The sequence below is a fragment of the Schizosaccharomyces octosporus genome (genome assembly GCF_000150505.1).
Source record: "Schizosaccharomyces octosporus yFS286 unplaced genomic scaffold supercont6.2, whole genome shotgun sequence".
NCBI lineage: Eukaryota > Fungi > Ascomycota > Schizosaccharomycetes > Schizosaccharomycetales > Schizosaccharomycetaceae > Schizosaccharomyces > Schizosaccharomyces octosporus.
Window position 1 is genome coordinate 138,955 of NW_013185620.1, and position 26,318 is coordinate 165,272.

Here is a 26,318-nt window from a genome sequence, read left to right on the forward strand (position 1 = left end):
TTCAAAATTTTCATTCGCTATAATTATATTAAATAACAAAACCTGAGTGAATCAAGACTTTAAGTTCTAGCAAAATTAAAAAAGAATTAGATGTAAAAAGCATGTAGTTGACCTAGTATTCTTTTAAATATGGTTTCAATTGATCGTAAAAATTTCATTATATATTACATTAATATGTTAGATGCTTTGCTTTGAATAAAATAGCCAAAACATTGAAAACTAGGAACATTACGAACATAGCTGACTATCCAGTAATGATATGTATACTGGTTAAAGTGTAGTCCTGCTAAAAGAGAAAAAAATAAAGAAAGATTATGAAAAATAACTTGAAGGATAATTAAGAGAAAAATAAATACAAGAAACGAGAATTTAGAATAGACCGATTTCTGTTTCGCGGGCAGCATCTAATTGCTTAATGCTATCATAAACGTGATTGAATCCCCCAATAATTTCTATAAGGCCATGTTTTTCAAAAATCTGCAAAATAGAAGGATCAACAGAAACAAGGTAGATGTTAGTTTTATAGTTTCTGTATCTTTCCAAAATTCGGCCAAAGGTAAATAAAGCACTAGAATCCATAGAAGAAACGCCAACCATATCAAAAACAACGATCTCCAGGTCTTCAACACAGTGATAGGGTGTTTCACCGGGATGCATACGCGGATTACCGTACTTTTCCAATCGACTTAGTCGATCTTCCAATTGACTAACGTTGGCAAAGAATAGGGGTTCTGGAATTCTGACTACCAGAACACGCATGTGATCATCGGCGTCAACGGCAAATGTATCTACCCGCTGAGAACGACAAGATGTGTGATCTTCCAACAGAATAGCATCTTCATTTTCATCGACCGTAGTACGAAACATTATGCGAGAACGAGTCGCATGTCGTATTATCTGTAAAACTGTAACACCAAGCCCGAATATGATTCCAGTTTCTAAGCCAAGCATCATCGTTATGCTAGCTATGGAAAATATGATTAAAATTTCGTAAAACGCACGAAGCTTTACCAAAGATACAATTTCAGAAGTAACATCTGTTAGTAGAGAAAGAGCCAAAGACACTACCATTGCCGCTAACAAGCAATTAGGTACATGAGAAAAAACAGGTAGAATATACAAAGTAGCCAGAAATACAATAACACCACATGCTATTGCAGAAACTTGAGTACGACCGCCTGAAAGTATATTACACTTTGAACGTAAGTAACCGCCGCATACGGGTAAACCTGAAAACAAACTTCCACCAATGTTTGCCATTCCTAATGAAAATAACTCTCGATTTGAACGAATTATCTGATTTCTTTGGGTTGAAAGAGCCTTTATAGCTATAACGGTATCAATGAATGACAAAAATGCACATGTCAAGCCAGTTTGTAAAGATTCACTAATAAAATTTACCTTACTTACTTTAGGTAAAGGGAGTTTAGGATAGATGACTTTCGTTTCAACGTCACCAAGAATTGGTACCCCATGAACGGAATGCCAATGAAACCATTTACTGAGTAGGGCTGCCACCAAAAGAATTAGAACGGTATCAGGAATGGAAACAATTCTAGGAAAACGAGAAGAAAATCTTGTCTTCCCTAAACGGGACACAGTAAACAAAACAATCCCAATCATTGAGATTGCACAGGTAAACTTGTGAGAATTTGGAATGTTGCGCAGTATAAAAATCAATTTTTCTATCGGAAGGTCAGATTTAATGGGTTGAATATGAGTTAGCCCAAAAATAACGCTAGCTTGGTTGATCATTATAATGACTGAAATCGATAAAATGCAACCACGAAGTAAAACAGGAGATACAAGAGCATCGAGGAATCCAAGTCGAAATGTTCCTGCTAACAATGTGAAAAGGCCTGTCAAAAAAGTAATCATGCCTGTAATGAGGATTGCCATTTTTTCTGGAGCTTCAGTGTTTTCAATTACCCGTTGATGGATATTACCTGCAATTAACAGACATACACCAGCTTCTGGACCTACGCTAAGCAATGGACTAGCCGTAAAAAGGCTGTAGAGTATTGGACTTACAGTAGCTCCCATCAACGAGTATACCGGAGGAATCCCCAAGAATGTTTGAGAATAGCTGAGGGCAACCGGAATAGAAAGACATGCCGTAGAACATCCAGCCAATACATCCCATACAAGATTCCCGAGCGCATAATTTGGAAGCCAATGCAATACAGGGACGTAGTATTGAAGTCTTCGGAAAACAGAAGGCTTTTGCGTAGGGACGTTTGCTCGCATCCAAGTCGACGATCTTCTACCAAGTGACTGGTACGAAGGATTCGTTTTTAAACGTTCATTTTTCTGCAATAGAGGTAACCGTGAATTATTTGATTGCTGGTTATTAGAAATATTCATAGCAAGGCAAACTAAAAATTTGCAAAGCTATCTATCTTTATCAACTAAAAATTATTTTGATCAAGTTAATTTGGTTTAGAAAAGTCAAAATAAAACAGAAAAAGGGGTTTGAATGTAAAGTTCACAATTTAAGGATGAGCAGTTTTTTTCAGAGTCTATTGACTTTAGTAATTCGAAAAATATCAGACGTTGTTCTACTTCCAAACTGATGTATGTAGGACAAGAATTGTTGTTGACAGCTTCTGGTTGATCAAGTGTTAAATGTTGTACATCACAGTAGAGAAAGAGACTTAAAATATCGCTTATCTAAAGATGCTACCTTAGGGTTTTGGTATGATACGTCCTAGAAAAACAAACGCTAAGAACTAAATTTATTTAATTTAATTTGTATCAGTTTCAAATTGTTGTAAAATCTCAATTAACGAACGCTGATCTTCATCTGCAAGGGTAGCATTACATGCTCTTGTGTAACAGTTGATCGGATTGAATAGTAATTGGCGAACCGCAAGAAGTTTCAAGCGATTTTTTTCTTCAGTTGTAGTATATTCTATCTATAATAGAGCTTGAATACACATTACGAGACATCCAGATTTTTTAACTTCACTAGCTGCCAACTGAACGATGTGTCGTTTGAATCCAACATTCTAAGATAGAGATACTTCATTAACTATGAAATTGAGAATGAATTAAAAGAAAAAAGGCTCAAGAATGGTTTAGTCTCCACAGTTTTGTTTAAAATTGATAGTATCCACTAGGATAGTATAGCCTTCCTTAGTATGCTCGATGAACAATTTAATGGAAGAATATCATTCTGTAAAAGCAGATACGCATTGACAACCTAAAAATCCAAGAGCCACAAAGGTTCCTCTCTCGTTTCGAGCATAGAACAGTAAAGATCCAAACAATAAGATAAATATACAAGTCGACAAAGATTTATATTTAAATCAGTATAGGAAATAAGTAAATAATTTACTTCAATTCCTTAGGATCCTATATCGATACCCAGTAAAGGACGCCTGCAAGCATCACGAGGCTTTTGAAGGTTGCTTCATACTTCTAAACATCCAGTAAATCATTTTAAAACATATATTGTTTCATTACAAGGATAGAATCGGTGTTTTGAATATTCTCCCTTTGGAATACTTCTTTCCATACCGCACTTGTCACTTACTACTTGGCATTCTTGTACGCAGAATGTGTTGAGGCGTTCCAGAAGCTTAAAATGAAAGAAGTTAGAGTCGTTATTTGTGGAGACCAAGGGGTTGGGAAATCCTCTCTTATTTCAGCGTTAATACAAGAAGACAACGTTACAGCAATTCCAAAGGTACGCATGGATTCATAACTTTTGTCTGTGAGTTCCAGATCTAATCGTTCAGGTATTTCCTATAATATCCATTCCTCCTGACCCAAAATTGAATGACGATGTATCTTTGGTATTGGTAGACACTCAGTGTAAGAATGAATCGAGATCAGTTACGTTTCAAAAAGTTGTCTAACCGTCTCAACGAATTTAGCCGGCAGCAATGAAAGGGATTATTTAGCATCTCAATTGAGAAAAGCCAATGTTCTATGTCTTGTGTATTCCGACAATTATTCTTACGAACGTGTTAGCATCTTTTGGCTCCCGTACTTTCGATCCCTAGGAATCAATGTATGTGATCAAAGAGAGTATCTTATTTTCTAATTTTACTAACGAGGACTAGGTTCCTATTGTCTTATGTGCAAACAAGTCGGAGGATCTTGATAATTATCAAGGGCTTCATTCTATTGAGCATGAAATGGTACCTTTGATTAATGAATTCAAGGAGATTGAATCCTGTATCCTTTGTAGTGCGCTCGAAAAAGTCAACGTGAATGAGGTAATACAGTTTCCAACATTCTTGTTGATTCTCAATCAGGCTAACCAAATCCAGTTATTTTATATATGCCGTTCTTGTGTCATTTACCCCATTATTCCTCTGTGGGATACAAAAGAAAAGGTATCCATTTATTGTGCAAAGTTTTTGATAGTCTACTTTCTCTAACTGCTTTTACAGAAATTGAAAAGCGTGGCAGTTGATGCCTTAAGTCGAATATTTTGTAAGTCTTTGCCCGAATTGTTCTTGGTTATTCATATAGTTCTCTGTAAGCTAATTATTTAGTCCTAAGCGACAAGAATAATGACGACCTTTTGTCGACAGAAGAGCTTGCACATTTATCCGAAAAGTGTTTTGGAAAACAACTTAGTAAAGAGGAGGCAGAAGATATTATAAATACTGTTCAGGAAGTCTTTCCAAATGGCGTAACTAATGGACAGCTTAATCGTGCTGGGTTTTTAGCTTATAATCAGCTCCAAATCGAGAATGGGAAACAGGAAAGTACATGGGGAATTTTGCGAGCGTTCCATTACACAGATAGTCTTTGTCTTGATGATTCTTATCTTAGCCCCAAATTGGAAGTCGCACCCGGTCAGAGTGTTGAACTTAGTCCAAAAGGTAGTGATTATACTAATGATGTTTTTACTAAACTCATGTTTTAGGTTACAGGTTTTTGGTTGATTTGTTCTATCAATTTGATCGAGATAATGATGGGGCGTTAAATGATGATGAACTTTCCGACCTTTTTCGGTATACACCGGGATTGCCTGAAACTTGGATTCATTCAAAGTTCCCAAACTCGACCGTTCTTAACGAACATGGGTTTGCTAGCTATAACGGTTGGCTAGCTCAGTGGAGTATGATTACTTTATTTGATTACAAAACCACTTTGGCATACTTGGCGTATCTAGGGTTTGATAGTGAAGGTCGTGGTCATGTAACTGATGCCCTTAAAGTTACCAAAAAGAGGTCCATTCAGCATCGCCGAGTTTCCAAGTACGATCGCAACGTGTTTTTGTGTTTCGTGGTTGGATCTGCTGGTTGTGGAAAAGTAAGAGATTTATTTTATAATAAAGCTAACGCATTAAGACTTCATTATTATCCAGTTTTATCAACAAAATCCCCCATCGTGTTTCCGATGATTTAATTCCTAATACCGTTGTTAATAGCGTTGAGTTTCAAAGCAGACAAAGATATTTGGTGGTAAGAAATCCTTCTTTTTGTGAAGACTATTAGCTAACTAATTAGCTTTCTGAAATAGGTGAAAAAGACATCGACATACTTGCTGAGCCAAAGTCATTAGATGCTTGTGATGTATTATGCCTTTTGTATGATTCCTCGAACCCGAATAGTTTTTCATTTATAGCAAATCTCTTGGTATGTTCAGAAGAAACCCCTAGAGAAACAAATAAAAAAATGACCAGAAATACTAACTCTGTTATGATAGGGACGATATCCTGCGCTTCAAAAAATCCCTTGCGTATTTGCTGCAACTAAAGCTGATTTGGATCGTCAACAGCAAGTATGTCGTTATTTTATTTCTTACGTCTGTTTCTAATATTTTCTCTAGAGATATCCTGTTCAACCGGATGAATTTACAAAACAGCTGAGCCTTCCATCTCCGACACATATTAGCACTTCTGCTATCTGGAATACTTCTAAAGATTTTTTCATTCAGGTATTTTATCTCAAATGAGTTAAAAGTTACTAATTTTTGTTAAAGATTGCCGAATCTGCACAATTTCCTGCCAATTCGATTATTCAAATACCAGACAAGAACTCCAACAAAATTAATTACCAACTGGTTGTAGCCTTAACAGCATTTGGGGCCTTGCTGCTGTCTGTGGGAGGCAGCCTTGCTTGGAAAATTGTGAAATATCGAAATATGTTTAAGCGATAATTCAATCTAACTTATGCTGTGATCAAATTTTCTATTATCTCAATAATGAATATATATTGTAAATATTTTTACTGAAGATGTGTCTTACAATAATTAATCAAATACTTTGACGGCTTCTTACACCGTTACGACGCAAGTTGAAACAATAAAAATGCGAGATTTACTATCTTTATTCATATCCCTATTTTTACTTCATCACAACACATCAGATAAACATCCGTTTACACCATTGCTGTAACCAAAACCAAATATTATTGATTCGCTGGGTACGAATATTCTTTTACCGTAAAGAAGATTTATCATAACTCAAATCAGGAATCCAAGATAACCCAAATTACACAACCTTGCATACAAATAGGCATCTTTGAATGTCACTGAATCCATTTCTTGGGCATTATATGAAGGAAGTGAAGGAGCTGGGACGTAAGGCGGAGCGGGAGGATCCGAAGCTATATGAAGACCTTGCATTTTAGCATTTATTAACTTCAACACAACGTAGTCCCAATCCTCATGATCCTTTCTACTGACGATGTCTCGACGTTTTTCTATACATTCTCGAATGTATTCCAGCCCCTGTCTAGCTTCTTCCTGTAATTCCGGAATATCATAGACACCAATTAAAACACATGCAGCTAAACTAAAAAAGTGGTGATTAAGAGGTGTCAGCGGTGTAGAGGAAGAAGAAAGGATATTAGCCATCTTCATAGCCGGAGTTAAAACAGCAGAAGGACGAGCATTCGTAGATAACTCCAAAAGCACTTTTACATGAGTAACGGCCAACGTTAATAAATTCATTCTACCCCAAACAACGTCAACGCTTTCACGGAATGCGTCAATTTCTGACCTTAACTGTTGAGTCACGATTGGATTTTCACGATCACTTGGATCCGGAGATTGAATAACATCGGAAATGTGACCAACTATTAAAGACAAACGAACAAGTTGACTCGGGAAGCTTCCTAGAACCTTTTGATCTTGGAGAGACAGCTTTATACAGCTCTCTGGTATGAACAAGGGAGAACACGTAGACACGGAGTGCCACCTATCTAAAATTACCAAGACCCACCAGGCTCTACGACACAATGCTGCGTTGCCATCCATATCTTCATAAGCAGATTGCAAGGGTACATGAGACTGTATATGAAGGCGCATATTGCAAGCTAAACCCACGGCAGCGCCGTGCCACATACTTTGAGGAAGTCCATTTCGACCAGTAATTGTAGTAGGACCACGCTGGTCACTCTCAACCGCGAGTAAAATCATTGTCTGTAAGTGCAATATTCTATTAGAAAAGTCCTGTACGTTTGTACAGATCAAATTCAGTAAACCAATTGCCTTCATAGGATTTTTATGAAAGATACTTCCGAGAGAAGAAAAGGGCGGCCGGTTTACTAGAGAGTAAATTGCATGTAAACAACAAGACCTCAAAAATTTTGGAGCTTTCTCCAGTTCCATCTTTAAGCGCGTTTTTGAGTGATGCAAAATTGGCAAGGTAGAATGTATAAGCAAATAGTATCTATCAACAGCTTCGTCGTCCCATTCAATGTCTTCGCGAAAAACCTTTGATATTTCGTGCATATCATCATACTGAGCATTTTCGGCAGTTCTTGACTGCTCTGCATCGGAAGCAGCGTTCGAAGTAGAAGATCGGGGTTCTCGCAGAAGTGATAAAGTCGGGTTTTGCAGGGATTGGGTTTTATGAAAAGGAAGATCAAAACTTGGGAGATTCCCTGGTGTACTCACAGGGACAGGCTGCATTGGAACAGGAGGCTGATAGGATATGTTTGGGAATCCGGCGTGATGAGAAATGGTGTTGGGACGGGAATTGTCAAATGAAGAGATGGACGGCAAGGGTAAGGAACTAGGATCGGATGATAAAACATTTGTAAGGGCAGGAGGGTATGGAGCAGATGAGGAAGGCATTGAGTTATAAGGTGATTCAGCAAAAGATGGATGGGATTTGCTTGTAACTCCATTAGAATCTAACACATAAGGGGCATTCTGCGTTGATTGAAGTGGTAAATTTGGACGTGCAAATGATTGTACACTTGGAGTAGAATAGACGGGAGGGCGTACACTTGAGGAAGGAAAAGATTTAGAATGCTGGAGACTGCCAAAAGATTGGTTAGAAGGGGTGGATAGGTAAGGATACGATTGTTGTTGGAAAGGAGGTACTCTTGAAGGAGCCGGCTGAAAGTGTTGAGGAGGGTGGTTATAAAGTTGAGGGTACCACGTAGAGGTAGGTTTGGAATGGTTTGGTATACTGGTTTCTTTTGGGTCGGGGGACGCCACAGGCATTGTAATATCTCTAGGAGGCATTTTGCTAAGAATGGCGGAATTATCAGGGGAGGAGGAATTAGATTTTACATCAAAAGGCATGGAATCAGCAAGAGTAGACGCAGGAGATGTGGTGGGATTCGTTTCGGGAGGTGAAGCGACCACCGATGTACTATTGGAACGAACCCGTTTATTTTTCTCATCAACGTTACGAACAAAACCTTTTGCAGGACCACGTTTTAGCTGTGTTCTTGTAAATATGCACTGCAAACTGTGCTTTGAACAATTGATGCAAGCACCTGTGGAGCCTTCCACTGAATCACAACGAATCTAAAAAGAAGAGTTAATGAGAGAGAAAGAAAACAAGAAAGAATAGACATACCTTCTTTTTTCGACAAAGGTCACAAGCCCGAGAAACCTTCTTCCTCCTCTTCTCGTCTGACACTGCCGAAGAAACGCGGACAGCACTAGGATGTAAGAAAGGCGGAAATTCTTTCGATTTGTCGTTCGTTGCGGGAACGTCAGTTGGGCGTGAGACGGAAGGAGAAGAAGAGGAGTGGGTAGGGAAAGGATCAAACAGATAAGGGTATGTGTAATCATTAGAACCTATGGAAGGAGGGACAGTGGATGGATGGTGAAAGTAGGAAGATTGGGATGGTGCAGAGAAGGTAGGAGGAACATGTTGGGTAGGAAGAGGGGTATTTGAAGAGTTGGAAGGAAACTTAGCGGGAGGAACAGGAAGATAAGAAATGGTGTTGAGATCCATGAATTAGACAAATCATTAACTCCAAAAGAAACGAAAGAAACAACAACAATGAAAAAAAAAAAAGTACGACCAAAGAAAAGAAAAACAAGGATCACAAGGCAAAGGAAAAACACAATCTGTCTATTTAAATAGCCAAAAGTATTAGGAAAAAAGTCAGAACCGAAAACCAAACACAAAGAAAAGAATTAAAACTTTCGATGCAAATAAGGAAATGAAGCGGGCGAATTAAATATAAATAAAATTAGTAGAAATGATGTACAAGAAGTAAGCAGGATGAAAAAAGGGGCGGATATCTACAATGAAAGGAAAATGAACCAAAGGAAGGATCAGGGAATAAGGTGAATAACGCGTGAAGAAAAGCAAAAGTCAAGGAATTGATATTTGGAATAGAAAAGAAAAGAGGAAAAAGAGGTCCAAGAATAAATGTCCAAACAAAGAGAAGTGATCAAAGGTAATGAAGAGAGAAAGTGAAACCAAATGATGCAACAAAAATATTGAAAATTAATAAGAAGGAAAAAAAAAGAAATAAGATGTACCAAAATGAATGCCGAAATGAATGAGAAAGAAATGAAATCTAAAGATGAGGGAAAGAGGGAAAACCAGGGAGAATAAGAAAAAGAAGGCTAATAAAAAAAGTTCTAAATGAAGAATGTAAAGGCAACGATTTTCGAGTGAATCCTTCAAAATAGAAGAATCGAATTAGAAGGAAAGAATAAAGACCAATGCAAGATCTTGTTGTGGTACAGACTGAATTTGAGCGGCCGAAAGAAAGAGCCGAAAAATAAAGTGAGAAACAGCTTGTCGCTTGAAAAAAAACATAATGCGCTAGAATACGAAAAAAACAAATAACACATTCTTATGATATAAAAAATAGTTTCATACAAACCACCGGTTTCAGTAAAGACAGGTTTGCGTAGATTTTGAACCCACCGCGATAACAAGATTTTAGGAGTAGCAAGGAATCCTTCGTAAACAAGCTCAAAGACCGAAAAAAAAAGGAAAAAAAAAAAAAATTTACCTACGCAGTACCATCCACAACCGTACGGTAGGTAGGTATACGCAAAGCAAAGCACGGCGCATTAAAGCGGTGTGGTGTATGTATGGTGGTATGCTTGCTATAGGTAGTAAGTAGTTCCTGCAGAGAAAATTGTTTCAGCAAGCAAGGGAAAAAAAGAGAGATAAAAAAAAAAAAAAAAAGAATAGACTCGAAGAGTCTGCAACCAAAAAATAATAATATAAGTTTATGAAAACGATGGTTCTTTGACGGAAAGAGTTGAAAACGGTTGGTTCAACATGATAGCAAAAGAAGACGGGAAAGAGGAATGAATCAAGTAGAAAAAGGAAATATCTAGCAAACAAGAAACGAAATCATGAAAAAGACGAGTGAAATGACAATTACAATACCACTAAAACGGAAAAGAGAGAAAACAAAGTGAAAAGGAAAAGAAGGGTGGATGGGATGGAAGATGGTAAAAAAAAGTAAACAAAGCATGAAGAAGAACCCGAAGGTATACGTCAGAAAAAACTAAGAATAACTTTAAGCAAGGGTCAATAACCAACGGACATACGATGTGAAAAGGTAAAAAATGCGGATTGGTGATTCAACAAAGTCAATTAAACTATTTTTACCAATCGCTTAAAAGGGAGGCGAATCTCTAGATTTCCATTGGAAAGGGTTTCAACGTAAAGCAAGTTGATTGAACGACATGACGTAATAAGGCGTTGGACAAGGAAGCCGATGCATGCAATGCAATCCAATCCAGTCTTAGTCTTAGTCTTAGTCTTAGTCTTAGTCTTAGTCTTAGTCTTAGTCTTAGTCTTGTCGATAGAAATAGAGCCTTTTTTCGGTGGACATTTGTTGAATCCATTGGGAGAGAAAAGGCAAAAAAAAAAAAAATAAAAATAAAAAAAATAAAAATAAAAAAAATAAAAATAAAAAAAAGAGAAACTTGAAAATTCGTTGCAAACACAAATGACGAGTTTTGCAACGAATCTCTCTCTCTCCCTCTCTTTCTCTCAGGAATAGACTTGTTGACGTTATCGTGAACGGATATTGGCGGAATCCGCCGGCGGTCGGCCCGTGCTGTAATCAGATCTTACTGAAAGTTATTTTTAGGCTATACTGACCGAGACCGCTTCTCCTACTATACACACTGTAGATTAGACTAGAAGGAAGGGAATGATGATGACTGGACGGAGAAAGATAGACGGCTGGGCTGGAGAGGAAAAGAGAAACCAAACAAACTTCCAATGGGAAAAATAAAAAGAGAATTCTTTCCTGGGAAAACAAAAGATGCATTTGTAAGCTTACGTATGGATTTAAAAATAGTAAATTTCGAATAGAAAAAGTGTACACAAACATAAAGAAATATGTTATGAACGAATAAAGAAATGAATTGATGATTGATTGAAGGAACGAACGAACGAACGAACAAACCGGATGACTAAACAACTCCTCCTATCAGATTTTTGGTGCAGACATTTGGTGCAGACTCTTCGAGTCTATTTTTTTACCTTGTTATGGAATGGTCCGCTCAGCAATGGTCTGCGTTGCATAGCTCACCTCGGTTTTGGCTTTGCTTTTCTGTTTATGCCCAGTTCAACTCCACTCTATTCTATTCTTGCGTAACCGTACACCTCGCTGTTCTCATATTTCATGATTTTCTTTCGATTTCGTAAAGCATGTTTATCAAAATCGTAAACAATTGTGTGCAAAGCCTCCCCGCTGAAATGACGTATGTAACTGACGGCTTGAAATCATCCAAGGAAATCATGGAACAAATTACACGAGATAAAATTTGGTATCGACTGTTCTAGTTTCCCGAATTTTCCCTAGAAGGTCGCTAACTGAAATATAAAGAAATACTATATATATTTGGGATATACCTACCCATCAAGCAAAAATTGTACAAATAGAGTGATATCCTTTTATATCTCTCATTCTTTTACTCTTTTTTTTTTTGTTATAGAACATATTTCATCGTCTTTTTTCTTCATAATGAACTTTGATAATCTCAAGAACTTTGCCGGTAAGGCCTACGACCAATACCAAAAGTACAACAACAGCAAGCACCAGGGCGGCAATGGCAATGGCTCTAACGGTGATGACTCTTTTGGTAGCGGCAACAACAACAACAACTCCTTTGGCAGTGGAAATGACAACTCTTACGGAGGTGGAAACAACAACAACTCTTACGGAGGTGGAAGCAATGACAACTCCTATGGTGGAGACTCTTACGGCAGTGGTAATGACAACTCTTACGGAGGTGGAAACAACAACAACTCTTACGGAGGTGGAAGCAATGACAACTCCTATGGTGGAGACTCTTACGGCAGTGGTAATGACAACTCTTTTGGAGGCAACAACGACAACTCCTACGGCGGTGACTCCTACGGAAGTGGAAACAACAACAACTCCTCTTTCGGTGGTGACTCCTTCGGCGGTAACGATAACTCCTACGGTGGAAACAACAACAACTCCTACGGTGGAGACTCTTATGGCAGCGGTAGCGGCGGCCACAAAAAGTCTCACCACGGTAACGACAACAACAACTCCTTTGGTGGTGGAAACTCCTATGGAGGCAGCAATGACAACTCCTACGGCGGTGACTCCTACGGAAGTGGAAACAACAACAACTCCTCTTTCGGTGGTGACTCCTTCGGCGGTAACGATAACTCCTACGGTGGAAACAACAACAACTCCTACGGTGGAGACTCTTATGGCAGCGGTAGCGGCGGCCACAAAAAGTCTCACCACGGTAACGACAACAACAACTCCTTTGGTGGTGGAAACGACAACTCCTTTGGTGGTGGAAACTCCTATGGAGGCAGCAATGACAACTCCTACGGCGGTGACTCCTACGGAAGTGGAAACAACAACAACTCCTCTTTCGGTGGTGACTCCTTCGGCGGTAACGACAACTCTTATGGTGGAGACTCTTTCGGAGGTGGTAACAACAACTCTTCCTTCGGTGGTGGCAACAACTCCTATGGTGATGACTCTTATGGTAACTCTAACAACTATTAATTCAGTGGTTATTAATTCCTTAGGTAATAATAATATGCAATCTTCCAAGAGCAACAAATCCTATGATCAAACTTCAAATTCCAACTCGGGACTTAGTTCCGGTCCTTTGGACGTCAGTACTTTTATTAATGCCTTTTCCACGTTGGGGGGTTTTGGAAACAATGGCGGCAATGTTCAAAAGTCGGGTAGTCAAGGTTCCAACTCTCTTAGCCATGCTGCAGTTTTCAGTGCCGTTCAAAAGTACTTTTCTCAAAATGGCGATGCCTTAGCTAATGGCCAAGGTCATTCTAATCAACACCAAAGTGATTTTCTTTCCATGGTAGAGCAAGAGGCCCAAGGCTTAATGAATAACAATGCTTCCGGACAAGGTCGTGGTATCGGTGGTTCCGAAGGGGACGTCAAATCATCCGTTGAATTGGCAAAGACTTTATTCCAAAACAGAAATATGCTTACCAAGCTGGCCGAGGCCGCTGGCTCTTCACAAGCTAGTGGAAACAGCGCCGTATTAGCTACTGTCGTCGGTTCTTTCCTTGGAGGTTCTACTTCCAACAACTCAAACGCCGCCAACAACAAGAACCCTCAAGCCCAGACTCATGGCTTGCAAGAAATGGCTGCTAGTTTCTTGGGCCCTGGTAACCAAAACTCCAATCACAATTCTAACAATTCCCAAGGCGGTGGTTTAGCCGGTTTAGGAAGCTTAGCTGGTAGCTTTTTGAATTCTGGCAACAACAATTCCGGCAACCAACAAGGGAATGCTGACTCTGGTTTAGCTGGTAATTTGTTGCATGCCATTTCTGGAAACAACAACCGTGATGACGATAATCAAGGTCCATCTAAGCATTCGGAAGGTGGAGATGGTTTGGTAGGCAAGGCCATCAACATGTTTATGCAATAAGAACTTTTGGGGGTCGTGGAACGATTCATGTAGAAGAATAAAACGGACAACATAGTTTACTTTGTTTAGGTACATATAGAAAGAGTATATAGAAATTTTACAGGTTTGCATTCCATCCACTATAGAGTAAAACAAAAACAAAACAAGGCATTTACTATTACTACTACAAAAAGAGGTAGGTATCAAAAGTTTTGGATTCAATGGTTAGATTTCGATATATTCACATAGAAAAGAAGAAAATAGCATTTGCTAAATCCTTGAAATTAGCAATATAACAAATAACTTGGGCTGGCTAAATGGGGCTACTCAATTCGTATGAAATCCTGACTCGACTGATCAAACTACATGTAACAAGACGCTAGTTCCATGAGAGCAGATTTCATACGAATTGAGTAGCCCCATTTAGCAATGAGAATAATCTTTGTTGTTTTTCGCCTGAATCCTTGAAACGTTTTGACATTTGTAAACAACATTTCCTCTTCTTTTCCTTTCTCTAACAAATGCCACTTCATACGCAGGCATTGGAAAATACAACAAAACTTGGTGGTGATGATATCAGTTTGGTATTTTTATCGATGCCAATAAAAGATGATAGAGATTGATTGATAAGTATACTTACCCTTCCCCGGTAGATCTAAATGCTAGTTTCTACTACACCAGGAGGCCGTGAGAAAACGCGTAAGAAAGGTCTATTTTTGAGGGATTCCAGCTCTCATTTAAACCATTCTGTAGTCCTTTTGCAATACAAACTTTTAACGAGACCTTTTGATTGAAGATCTCTCGAAAATCTAGCAAAAAGCTTTTTTGAAATCCAATTCATCTAAAAGTCTGGAGTATTGCAATCAACAATGTTTGGAGCTATAAGACACCAAGTTCGTAAATCTTCGACTTCCGCAGTTATTCGGAATGACTGGACACGTGAACAAATTGGTAAAATCTATCATATGCCGTTGATAGAGCTTGTTTTCAAAGCGGTATGAAAGATCCGTCTTCCTCTTATAAACCAAGTAAAACTAATCAGTTGTGTTTTTTTATAGGCCACAGTACATCGACAATTCCATGACCCTCGAAAAATACAACAATGCACACTTCTTTCCATCAAGACAGGTTTGTGCCGAACTTGAGTTTATCAAGTATATATTACTAACTTTCCTTTTTTTAGGTGGCTGCACAGAAGACTGCAAGTATTGTTCCCAGTCTTCCCGTTACAGCACAGGTGTCAAGCCTACTAGGTTGATGAAAGTGGACGATATCATGGAAAAGGCTCATATCGCGAAAGCCAAAGGAAGTACACGTTTCTGCATGGGAAGTGCCTGGCGTGATTTAAATGGTCGTACCCGTACGTTTAAGAATATCTTAGAAGTTATCAAACAAGTCCGTGCTTTGAACATGGAAGTCTGTGTTACTTTAGGCATGTTAAACGAAGAACAAGCCAAAGACCTTAAAGAAGCTGGATTAACCGCTTATAACCATAATTTGGACACTTCTCCCGAATACTATCCCAAAATTATTTCGACTAGATCGTATGATGAACGTTTGAATACCATCGACAATATTCGCAAGGCTGGAATCAAGGTTTGTAGTGGTGGCATTTTGGGTCTCGGTGAAAAAGAACAAGATCGTATTGGCCTCATCCATTCTTTAGCTAACATGCCATCCCATCCTGAGTCTGTTCCTATTAATGCTCTCGTCCCCATTCCCGGAACTCCTATTGGTGACATGGTCAAGAAACCTGTTGGCTTTCACTCCTTCCTTCGTGCCATCGCCACTGCTCGTATTTGCATGCCCAAAACCATTATTCGCTTCTCCGCTGGTCGTACTCAATTTTCTGAAACTGAGCAAGTGATGGCTTTTATGGCTGGTGCCAATTCTGTGTTTACCGGTGAAAAGATGCTCACCACTCCTTCCGTTACATGGGACCAAGACAGCCAATTATTCCACAAATGGGGCTTTCATAATTTGGAAAGCTTCGAGTATGATGAAGGAGCTGAAGAGCCCAACTTTACTCTTCCCCCCAAGAACCGTTTTCGCCCTGACCATGCTGAAGTTCTAAAGGCTGCGACACCTCAATTAGAAGCTCAAGGACTGGCCGTGTAATTTTCGAATTCCTTTTTCATTAATATTTCAATCCTGTAATTAATTCGTCTTTCCTTCTTCTATCCTATTCCATTACAAAAAATAACTCCTCTTGTATACATTATACTACATCTACTTTTGAGCAGAACAAATGCAAAATCTAGTAAATTAATTGTTCGTTCTTTATAATTATGTTAGAATGAAATTCTACATAACTATGCATTAAAGCTACCTATAGTAAAATATCAACTTACTAAGTAAACGTTAAAAAAAAATGTAAATGTATGTTACATGTATTTTTAATCAATTGATATATTTCTTCTATTTACATTATAGTGATGTTGTATAAACTGTTGGTATTACATTTACAAAACTACCTTGGAATTTGTAAAATCGTTGGCATTACACGTATGCCAAAACGCAGCAAACGCGACCTGCAATGAACAATATTTCTTTATAAGCGCGAACGCAATCCAATGCCAGATTGGCGTTCGCAATTTGAGGTAATGATAAATGGAAAATAGGTTTGCTAAAGCATTAGGAACACTATTCCCAGTACCTGGATTCAGCACTTGTCTTGGCTATTGTCAACGATTGTGAGAATAGCGACAGTGCTAAAGATGTGTTGGAACTACTGAAAAATGACGGTCAATGTTTGACCCATGAAGATGGTTGGAATCAATCCACTACACGAGAGAAAGAAAATGAAATTTTACATAGTTTAGACGATGAATTCAACAAAGAACATGAAGTTGACTATTCAGAAGAATTGACAAATTCTCTATATGATTTAGATGAAACTGTTTATAATTTTTTACGGTCCATGTTTCATGATATTGCACCGCAGCGTGTGCAGTATGTCCTTTATAAATGTGAAAATGATCTTACTCGCGCCAGTGATGAATTATTAAATCAAGAAGTACTTGAAAAGAACGAAGGCCTTAGAAATGCTACCGATGCTCTTTTTGCAGCTCCCAACGTCTCTCATCGTTCTCGGCAGCGTAAACGAAAAAATAAAAAGCCCAACGCTTCGCGTAGAGCCCCCTGGAAAGACGATTTGTATCTAAGCAATGCAAATAAATCCGACACTGACGAAGAATTGGCTCAGTTTACTGCGAACAAACTTTCCTTTTGGGAAAGAAACCAACAACTTTTTGAAAAGATCTCCTCTATTTTGGATATTGCTAACTCGCGAGTCAGCCATGAATTTTATAAGCATTCTGGGTCATTATACTTTACAGTGAACGCTTTGCTACGGAAGCATCCTTTGTTGACAGAGACCTTTGAGAAGTCATGTCAAGATACTGCATCTGAACTTTCCAAAAACACTGGTCTTGCGTTTCAATTTTGCTGTGAACTTATAACCTGTAGTAAAGACTTGCAAGGAGCAAAATGGATTGCTTACGCCGTCAAGCAATCACAACCGAAAGATACGACTAAATTGGAACTTGGTTTACTTGGTAATGAAAAGCCTAAAGCAAGCCAATTGCCTTCTTTAAGTCGTAATATGAGTGAACGAGATGATTCAGTGGAAACGTATTCCGCAGAAGAATGTAATCGTCTAGCGGACGAATACTTGGATTATCGAAATGCCGAGTACGCTGCTTCTGCGAGAGATTATCGAAGAAGCAGAAGTGATCGATTGCTTGGTGGGTCTGCAGCTTACCACGCTCAAGTTGGACGACAATATCATGAAAAAGCTATGAAATGGCGAGGTTTAGCCATGAGGTCTTTAGTTCAAACTGGTACGCCATATTCGTTGGATTTGCATGGTGCCACTGTTCGTGAGGCTAAAAGCATCGTTGAAGAGAGAGTCTCAAGTTGGTGGGCAAAGGAAGCGGATTCTTCTCCGAATTGTATACACCCCTTTAGAATTATTACAGGGATTGGTAATCATAGTGTAGGCATGGAAGCTAGGCTTTTACCCTCCATAGTTCGATGGTTACAGCAAAATGGTTGGAGATTTGAGGTAAATCATGGTCAAGTTGAGGTTTACGGTGCTATTATCAAGAAGAAGAAATAGTTGTTTAGTACTATACACTCCGAAGAACCTATAAGGTTTGTTATATATATATATATATATATATATATATTTTTTTTTTTTTTTGGTTGAAAGAACTTGGGTTACTTGGTTGCGTTAAATGTTGTTGAAATTTAATTTGATTGAAGCTCATCATATTAATGAAATTGTTCATGACTTGTTTGGAAGTTACTAGGTAGTAGGTATATAAGGCGTCGTTAGCGAAATCATTAAAGCGAGGACTACGGGGACTGAACCAGTATTGAATCATGCATGTAGGAGACCAACTAGTACGTAGGATTTGCGCTTTATTGGCAATTCATATCTTCCATATCTCGAAAATTAAAAAAAAAAATTATTAAGCAAAACACGTACTAAGGATGTTAGGAAACTTCAGATGGTGCATATGATGAAGCACCGCTCTCATACAAATAACGAGAGTTGGTCCTTCGGAAAGGGACATTTTGATTACGTCCAAACCGTTCCAATGAATCATCCAAAAGTAAATGAGCAGGAGAATAAGACCCATCTTCATTTTTAAGAGCAGGGTTGGGTGATGTATCGGAAACACCACCTAGTGAAGTATATCCTTTATCGTATAATGTACAGTATTTCGTTTCAGTTTCTAGCAAAAGCTATATATTCGTTCAGTTAGTAAAATCCCAAAGACTAAATTATTATAAATTAAACACATACGTCCCAAACTTCTGAGTATTTCCAATCTAATATTGGTTGAATCCGCATGAACTTAGGCCATCCTTTGTCGGTCATTTCGAAAGCAATACGATTCTTGCCGTGTGGATCTAATCGACGGATTCCGATAAGTATTGCTTCAATGCTTGGGTTAAGTTTTAGGAAAAGTGTGAATGCTTCTTTCATAGGAAGGGAGATTCTGATAATGTTAAGGCCGTAAAGGTCTTCGCAACTTTTAACGAATTTGTCCATTTCATCGAATTCATCTTTTGGCCGTACAAATACAAAGGGTATTTCGGATAATTTTTGTTTTACCAAAGAGGGACCGTATCGTTCCCTTAAACAATATATACACAGCAACAGTAAAACTAGACAATCCTTTCCTCCGTTAAATGACATAGCAATTTGTGAGGTCCTGTACAAGAAGATTAGCAAAAAGGTGTACAAATGATGGCTACATTTTATCCAACAAAATTATTTCCTTACTCATAACGGTCGAGTGCATAATCGATAAATTTCAGTGATCCTGTAAGCTTTTGTTTTAGAACACTAACTTTTTCAGATGAGGAATCTGAAGTATAAATCCTTTTTATTCTATTATATACGTCTTCCAATGCCTCCATGGAGCCTGTGCGTATAATTATTTTTACACGTCTGCGTTAATAAAGTCCCGGTTTCCTATGCACCTGTATTCTGCTCCAAAATTACGAACAGAAAAAAATAAAGTATATCTTTCTAAGATTGAGCTTCTTTTTATACTTACTAACAGTCGTTACTTGTAAGTATCTTCTTAAACGTGTATTCAAGAAGGATGGACGTGGTGGAATCATCATTCATGAGATGAGATAAACTGCTGATATTCATCAAGACAAATGTATATGGTTTTCCATTTCGTTTATTATTTAAGCAATACTTATTTGACTTACGATTATTTTTCATTTAGATTTCTTAGCTACTTCACTATTAAAACACCTTCTTCCCCAGAAGTCGAAATTTCAGGAAACAGAAATGGAAAAGGAAGTTGATGTGTTTATATTTCCAGAGAAACAAAAGCCTTCCAATTCTTTTTCTTTTAGGCACAGGTGCTATTACTTTCCGATGAAACCGAATCAATTTTCATTAAATCTATATACATATAAAAAACTTCTAAATTAATATACAAGAAAGGGCTCCAAACATAACTATATCGGTTTGTAAATTTTGTATCTCAACTAAAACCTTTGATTATGAAGTAAACGTAATAGAAAACAAAATCTTTGTCCCTTCATAACAACATTCTTCTAAGTTCAAAACAAAACACCTTCGGCCTTTCCAGAGTATAAAACAAGCTCATTCACTGCAATAAACCTCTAGTAATAATTGCATAACTAGTGTTCTGCATGCGCGTTTCTCTTCTATCGTCCATTCGGACGATATTATAATACAGCACAAAGCGATATTGAATTATATAGAAACCCAAAAAAAGCTAGAAATTCATTTTCCATTTTCAAAGGAACACTGCGTGTCGTAGGTCCAAAGATAACGATAAACCTAATAGAAGGCCCAAGCTACCGCATTTCTTGTAACAAGCCCTGCTTAAACTTCCTTTGAATGACCTTCCTCATTCGTCTTCGAAGACAGGTCAGCTACTGATGGTTTTTCCTCCGACGTTGCTAGAGATGCAGTATCATCACTTTCTTTACCCTCCTCTATACCATAAGAGACTTGAGCTGCCTCTGCGACACCATCAGATGGATTCTCTGACCCAACAGTGTCCTCATCCTTTTTCTCATCGGGTTTTACTTTATCTTCATTAGTTAATGGCTTTTCTTGACTTGGGGTATCTACATTAGCCTTGTCATCATTCGGTTCTAACTTAAGGTTTTCTGGTTCTTTCTTGAATTCTTCCTTTTTAGGTTCCTCCTTATGTTCAGTTTGTTCAGTAGCATCAGTTTTCGTATCTTCATCACTATCGCGATTTTCTTCGTCAAACATAGCTTGAACCAAACGTTCGCCTAGCTCTTCACGATCCTTACCATCAGAGCTAAGACTCATGTCTAGAGCTAGCTTGGTATTGGCAAGTCTTTGTATATACTCTTCAACAGTATTTTTCGTTATTAGCCTTATAACTCTCACATCGCGCATCTGGCCCACACGATGTGCGCGATCTTCAGCTTGCAGATCATCAAAAGGGTTATAAGAACAATCATATAAAATTACCACGTTCGCACAGGCTAGGTTAATACCGAAACCACCGGCTCTAGTAGAGAGCAAAAATACTGTAACATCGGGTTCTCTGTGGAATTGATCAATAATGTCTTGGCGGGTTTCTACCTGTGTAGATCCATCCAAGCGAACATACGAAATTTTCAAAGTATCCAAGACTTGCTCTAGGATATCAAGCATCTGCGTAAACTGACTAAAAAGAAGTATACGATCTCCTTTCTCTTTCATTTCAGGTATCATCTTTTTCAGTTTTAATATTTTTCCTGAATCCATCCAAGGCTCGTTTTTTAGCATGTATGATTGCAACGTGGAGAAATTACGGCACAGGCGATGAAGCTCAAAGTCGGACATAATTTCCATATCTTCAAAAATGTATTGCTCATTTGCATTCTTGTATTGTTCTTCCTTCATAATATCTTTAGCCATTTTGTGCAGGATATTTTCGTCATAGTTTTCTCGAAAAAGTAGAGCATGATTCGCTGCCTTTCGCAATTGCATAAGGGTATGTCCAACGGACGCTGGTTTGTCGTTAGCCTCATTTCCTTCATCTTTCTTTGCTTTCTTTGGCCGTTTGTCTTCACGTTTTAGTTGTTGGGATTTCTGCACAGCAGCATAACGATTATATATGGCTTCTTGTTCAGCGGACAAATCACAGTATTCAATGTAATGACTCTTCTGAGGTAAATCACCCAGAACTTGTGCTTTACGTCGACGTAATACAAAAGGAGTCATCATTGTTTTAGCTCTACTAATCCTCTGTTTAGATAACAAAGCTTGTTCGATGTCAGCATCAGCGGTAGGCTTAGCTTTAAAAATGACATCCAAGTCTTCCATATCACTATCAAACATGTTTGGAAGAATAAAGGCTAGCAAGGATACCAACTCTTTCAAATTGTTCTGCAAAGGAGTACCGGTTAAGAGTAATCGAAAGTTCGCAGTTAAATTCATCAAATTTTTATATCGTTCGGACATGCGATTTTTTAAATAGTGGCCTTCATCATAAACACAGACATCAAAATTCTGGTGCTTAAGAAATGAGCGATCCTCTTTGCTACTAGTAGCAAGCTGGTAGGTAGTTACCAAAATGTCATATGTTACGTTGTTTTCTTCAATAGCCTCTCGAATATCGGCACGTTCTTGTTGACTTCCGTAGTACGGTTCTACACGGAGGCGAGGGCAAAATCGAGCAAGCTCACGTAACCAATTTTCTAGAGTAGAAGAGGGTACCACTACAAGATGAGGACCGGTACGGCCTTGTTCAAGAAGCAAAGCAAAAAAAGCAACAACTTGACATGTCTTACCCAAGCCCATTTCATCCGCCAGGATACCAGAAAGACCTAATCTATACAATAAGTTCATCCAATTGACACCAATCATTTGATAGCTCTTAAGCTTGACATCAGGAGCAAGGCTAGCAGGCTGTTCAGTTATGAATCCGGGATAGTTAGAAGCGTTAAAAGAAGGATCATTGTGTAGGGAATCCATATCAACAATGTTCAACTCACCAGAAGCTTCTTTCAATTTTATACCCCAGGAAGCCATACCATCGGAAATGCGTTTACCTAAATCTTCGCAACGAGCAATAAGGTTGTCAATAGCGTAATATCCTTCCATAGTCTCCATACAAACATTGACAATCTTTTGACCCATGGGAATTTTCGGTCTTCTTCGACCTCTCCTACCGGGTTTACTGGGAATGTCATCAGGATGCTTTATAATAGATGCCTCATAAAGATTATTAAAGGGACGATGTTCCAAAAGCAATTTCGAGTGAGCGAGCGGGCAACTGGCTGTATCAGATATCTCTTTAGCAGAACTTACATTGATAAAATTAAGAACAGTTCGCTCTAAAGCTGAAGTGTCTCTGTGAACAACAACGTCCGATTCTTCTCCAGAATCGTAGAACTCATCTTCTTCAACGGGTTTTTTTGCTGGTTTTCGAGAATAGGAGGGAATTGGAGTGGTTTCCCCGGCAGGTACCATGGGGGATCCACCTGACGGTTGGGTGTACTTGTCACGAATAGAACGTTTCTGAGTTTGTACAGTACGATTAGAGGTCTCTTGTTTTGGTATGAAACTGGGAATATTGGGAAGGCCATGAGTAAAAGCTTGATGTTGTTGCAACTGAGCTGATACGTCGTAATTCAGGAACTGGCGGGATAATACAGACAATGCAGCCGTTTCTTCCCAGTTATTTTGAGCAAGAGCATTGATCGTAGTTCCAATGTCAGCTTGAGGAACAAATGAACGGATCCACTGAACGCATTGCATAGCATAATTAGGGTTTTTTCTGGGATCCTTAACAGATGCATCAGTACTTATGGAAGGAGAAGAGAAGGAAGGAGTATTACCGGGTGGTGTGGCAGACGCACGTTGAACAGATGATGATCTAGGATGACTAGCAGAGCGAGGTTTTGACCGAGTATAGCTAGGAAGTGCGTTTGTTCCAGGAGTGGTCGATGCAGAAGAGTTATAAAGTGCATTGTTATCGAGGGCCGGCATTACAGGATTCGACGAATTTAGCAATCCTCCAGTATTGACATTTGACAAAGCAGAAACGTTTCCAACATAATCATTATTGGAATGGTACGGTGAATTGTAACCAGAGTACGCAGACTGCTGTTGTTGCAAAGAATGGATACTGGGAAGTCGAGAAGAAACATTCGACATTCCAGGAGAAATTCCAGTAAGTGGTGGCATATGAGAAACATTTGATCTATAATCATAAGAGGTATTAGCTGGATAAGAGGGAATAGGCTGTGGAGGAAGACCACCCATGTAAGCAGCAGCCGGAGGTGCGGAAGACATCAACCCGTAAGGATAGTTTTGAGCATTTGGCATCACGTATGAAGTAGTCAAGTTTGGGTTTGGTTCACCAACCAACGACGGGTTGGAAGAACCATAGGAATAATACTGCTGGCCATAGTTAGGTGTTTGGTAATGGCTACTTGCAGCAGCGGATACGTAAGGAGACTGGGAAATATTCGGAGGGCTAGCCCCAGAAACATAAGGATGATGAGAAGACCCTACTGACGATATGCCGAATGGCGAAGTACTAGTAGTATAAGGAGCATTGAATCCTGCACCGGACGACGTAACTTCACCAGAAGGAGTCTGATCCTCTCCGAATTTTCGTTTTCTATTGTCCGAAAGATAATCTGGAATCATCTATTCTATAAGTTTACATTAACTCTTTTGTAACGGACAAAATACAAGAAAAACACGGTTGACCTTTTGTTCTATACTTTGGTGGCTGTTTGCGGAAGTACGTAAAAAAGAATACAGTATCTTATTTTTGGTGTCATAAGCTACGCAACGAACCATAGTGAGCTGTACCTTATATCGTAAATATAGAAGTAAATAAATAAATAAATTCTATAAAAAGGTCTTAACAACCTTGAGTAGTATGAAATGTAGCTCATTTTTAGAAATTAGAGAGTAAATTTATTTTGGATATTCTTACTGTGAATCCTGTTTTCCATAAACTGATATGCAATTTTCATTTACAACTTTCAGCATCGATATTGATCAGGCATTTCAAACAATTATTAAGGATTCGGCTTCACTGTTCAACAGTTCTATAGAGATTACCTTAGGGCTTCATAAAGTGCATTTAAGTTTATCAAAAAAGTAGAGAAGTAAATAGTGTACCTCTCTATCTTGTTCTGCTCGTAAACGTTTTCGAACTGAAAGTTTCACTATAGCAATATGGTACCCATGAACACACCATGCCTGCAAAAATAGTAGAAGATAATTCTATTCAAACGTAAGTTATGAGCATTAATATGATTATATTTTTATAGCTACACTGAAAATATGAATTTAAATCGCTCCTATGACATGAGTCAGACACTCTTCGAAAAAACTTCCTATAAGGAAAAGCGATTATAGAGCAATTGCTTTATGATTGATCTTGAACTCTGCTTTTATAAAGGCTTTCTATTAACCACAATTAGTCATATATTAATAAAGTTCGTCGGATTTAGCATTGCTTTATTCACATTGCCTTTGCTAACTTACTATTGGACTCTAAAGAACTGGTTTTCTGGTATGAAATTTGCTTTTTTTTATATTTTATTTCTTGTTGAATTGAACTATTCGAAGCCAAGTACTGAAAAAGTTTGGAGCGTACTAACTATTCCAAAATAGGCAACGGCACTATTTACGCAGGAATAGCAGCAGCTGTTGCAGCGAACATCGTTTTGACTCTCTATGTCATTGTCGCATTTCTGGAGAAAGACGATAACTCACCAGAACTCGAGAAAAAGCAGCAATGAATGGATTACATACTTGGATTGCTGCTAGCAGTGGCTCCTGAAATCAACAAGAAGAGTATGCTACATAAAGAGAACAAAGGAAAGAAAACCTCCCCTCATTATTTATTTTTGTCTTTTGCTATGAGAAGAATGGCATACTGACGGCAGAACCTTTTGACGAAGGTCAATATAAAGAAGAGTAGCTAATACTCGTGGAAGACTATTTAGTGTTTTTTTCATAGTTTTTTCGTCCAGTTGAATTCTCTACGAAAAGGTTTCTTCATTAATTCAGGTATTTCTAGCTTGACCATCCGAAGGAACTCCATGAAATATAACTGAAGTCTTAAAAAATGAGATTTTCTACAAAAAACGTGAATGTTTTCATTTTCTAAAGTCATTGTTTACTCGCCTTGAATGAAGTTTCTACCAAACGAGAAGAGTAAAAGTACACTTTTCAGATTGACAAGATTAATAAAGTCATGGACTGTAGATTTTCTTTCTTTTTTAATTATACAAAAAGAAATTGACATAAAACGTTTAACAGAATACTTAATGTCTTCTTGAATCTAATTAGTTTGGAAAGCTAAAATTTGGCCGTATTTTATTTCTTTATATTTTATTACATATATTTATGGATATATAGCTTTTTTATATTTCTTTCATCGAAGCGAATGAGTATAGTTTGTATTCTGGATTTCGACATTATACTACATCCTTGCCTTCATCACATCAAGACTGACTCAAACCCCATATTGAAGCATTGGTAAATTTGGTACGATTTGCTACTTCCAAATTAAATTGATCTTTAATAATTTTCATTAGTCTATATTCTCCGTGGTTTATAATAACAAAACATGTCATCTGCAGCTGAACAAGCAAGATTACGCAGAGAGCGTCGCATGGAAAAAATACGACAAGGAGGAAACTCTAGAATTGATAAAATTTTGGGCCAGGAACCTAAAACAGACGAACAAACGACTTTC

The 26,318-nt window shown here is 38.2% G+C and overlaps 9 protein-coding genes across 9 annotated transcripts; 5 read left to right on the forward strand and 4 right to left on the reverse strand.

Moving 5' to 3' along the window:
- Window positions 1–167: 167 nt before the first annotated feature.
- On the reverse strand, window positions 168–2,653 carry SOCG_03702 (sulfate transporter). Its single transcript, XM_013163614.1, has one exon. It carries the CDS (start codon window positions 2,362–2,364, stop codon window positions 370–372), a length of 1,995 nt encoding a protein of 664 aa, XP_013019068.1. The 5' UTR covers window positions 2,365–2,653; the 3' UTR covers window positions 168–369.
- A 590-nt stretch (window positions 2,654–3,243) lies between these two features.
- SOCG_03703 (GTPase Gem1) lies at window positions 3,244–6,336 on the forward strand. The gene is made up of 13 exons (XM_013163615.1): window positions 3,244–3,688; window positions 3,741–3,816; window positions 3,879–4,015; window positions 4,068–4,223; window positions 4,278–4,343; window positions 4,401–4,443; window positions 4,506–4,838; window positions 4,883–5,271; window positions 5,310–5,423; window positions 5,469–5,597; window positions 5,668–5,742; window positions 5,791–5,898; window positions 5,944–6,336. Exons 1-13 carry the CDS (start codon window positions 3,587–3,589, stop codon window positions 6,118–6,120), a joined length of 1,905 nt encoding a protein of 634 aa, XP_013019069.1. The 5' UTR covers window positions 3,244–3,586; the 3' UTR covers window positions 6,121–6,336.
- SOCG_03704 (transcription factor) lies at window positions 6,258–10,394 on the reverse strand. The gene is made up of 2 exons (XM_013163616.1): window positions 8,780–10,394; window positions 6,258–8,727 (listed from the first exon to the last, which is right to left on the reverse strand). The coding sequence occupies exons 1-2, from the start codon at window positions 9,161–9,163 to the stop codon at window positions 6,427–6,429; spliced, it is 2,685 nt and encodes an 894-aa protein (XP_013019070.1). The 5' UTR covers window positions 9,164–10,394; the 3' UTR covers window positions 6,258–6,426.
- Window positions 10,395–13,080: 2,686 nt separating this feature from the next.
- Window positions 13,081–14,167, forward strand: SOCG_16241 (uncharacterized protein). The gene has a single exon (XM_013164099.1). It carries the CDS (start codon window positions 13,090–13,092, stop codon window positions 14,083–14,085), a length of 996 nt encoding a protein of 331 aa, XP_013019553.1. The 5' UTR covers window positions 13,081–13,089; the 3' UTR covers window positions 14,086–14,167.
- A 507-nt stretch (window positions 14,168–14,674) lies between these two features.
- On the forward strand, window positions 14,675–16,335 carry SOCG_03706 (biotin synthase). Its single transcript, XM_013163617.1, has 3 exons — window positions 14,675–15,059; window positions 15,123–15,192; window positions 15,248–16,335. Exons 1-3 carry the CDS (start codon window positions 14,934–14,936, stop codon window positions 16,180–16,182), a joined length of 1,131 nt encoding a protein of 376 aa, XP_013019071.1. The 5' UTR covers window positions 14,675–14,933; the 3' UTR covers window positions 16,183–16,335.
- A 238-nt stretch (window positions 16,336–16,573) lies between these two features.
- Window positions 16,574–18,251, forward strand: SOCG_03707 (SMR domain-containing protein). The gene is made up of 2 exons (XM_013163618.1): window positions 16,574–16,664; window positions 16,703–18,251. The coding sequence occupies exons 1-2, from the start codon at window positions 16,638–16,640 to the stop codon at window positions 18,182–18,184; spliced, it is 1,509 nt and encodes a 502-aa protein (XP_013019072.1). The 5' UTR covers window positions 16,574–16,637; the 3' UTR covers window positions 18,185–18,251.
- A 91-nt stretch (window positions 18,252–18,342) lies between these two features.
- SOCG_03708 (FAD synthetase) lies at window positions 18,343–19,893 on the reverse strand. The gene is made up of 3 exons (XM_013163619.1): window positions 19,361–19,893; window positions 18,878–19,289; window positions 18,343–18,816 (listed from the first exon to the last, which is right to left on the reverse strand). Exons 1-3 carry the CDS (start codon window positions 19,495–19,497, stop codon window positions 18,565–18,567), a joined length of 801 nt encoding a protein of 266 aa, XP_013019073.1. The 5' UTR covers window positions 19,498–19,893; the 3' UTR covers window positions 18,343–18,564.
- Window positions 19,894–19,967: 74 nt separating this feature from the next.
- Window positions 19,968–24,339, reverse strand: SOCG_03709 (chromatin-remodeling complex ATPase chain Iswi). Its single transcript, XM_013163620.1, has one exon. The coding sequence runs from the start codon at window positions 24,245–24,247 to the stop codon at window positions 20,450–20,452; it is 3,798 nt and encodes a 1,265-aa protein (XP_013019074.1). The 5' UTR covers window positions 24,248–24,339; the 3' UTR covers window positions 19,968–20,449.
- Window positions 24,340–24,807: 468 nt separating this feature from the next.
- On the forward strand, window positions 24,808–26,128 carry SOCG_03710 (vacuolar H-ATPase assembly protein Vma21; the record flags this gene model as incomplete). The annotated part of the gene is made up of 3 exons (XM_013163621.1): window positions 24,808–24,845; window positions 25,036–25,127; window positions 25,229–26,128. The coding sequence occupies 3 exons, from the start codon at window positions 24,808–24,810 to the stop codon at window positions 25,354–25,356; spliced, it is 258 nt and encodes an 85-aa protein (XP_013019075.1). The 3' UTR covers window positions 25,357–26,128.
- Window positions 26,129–26,318: the final 190 nt, after the last annotated feature.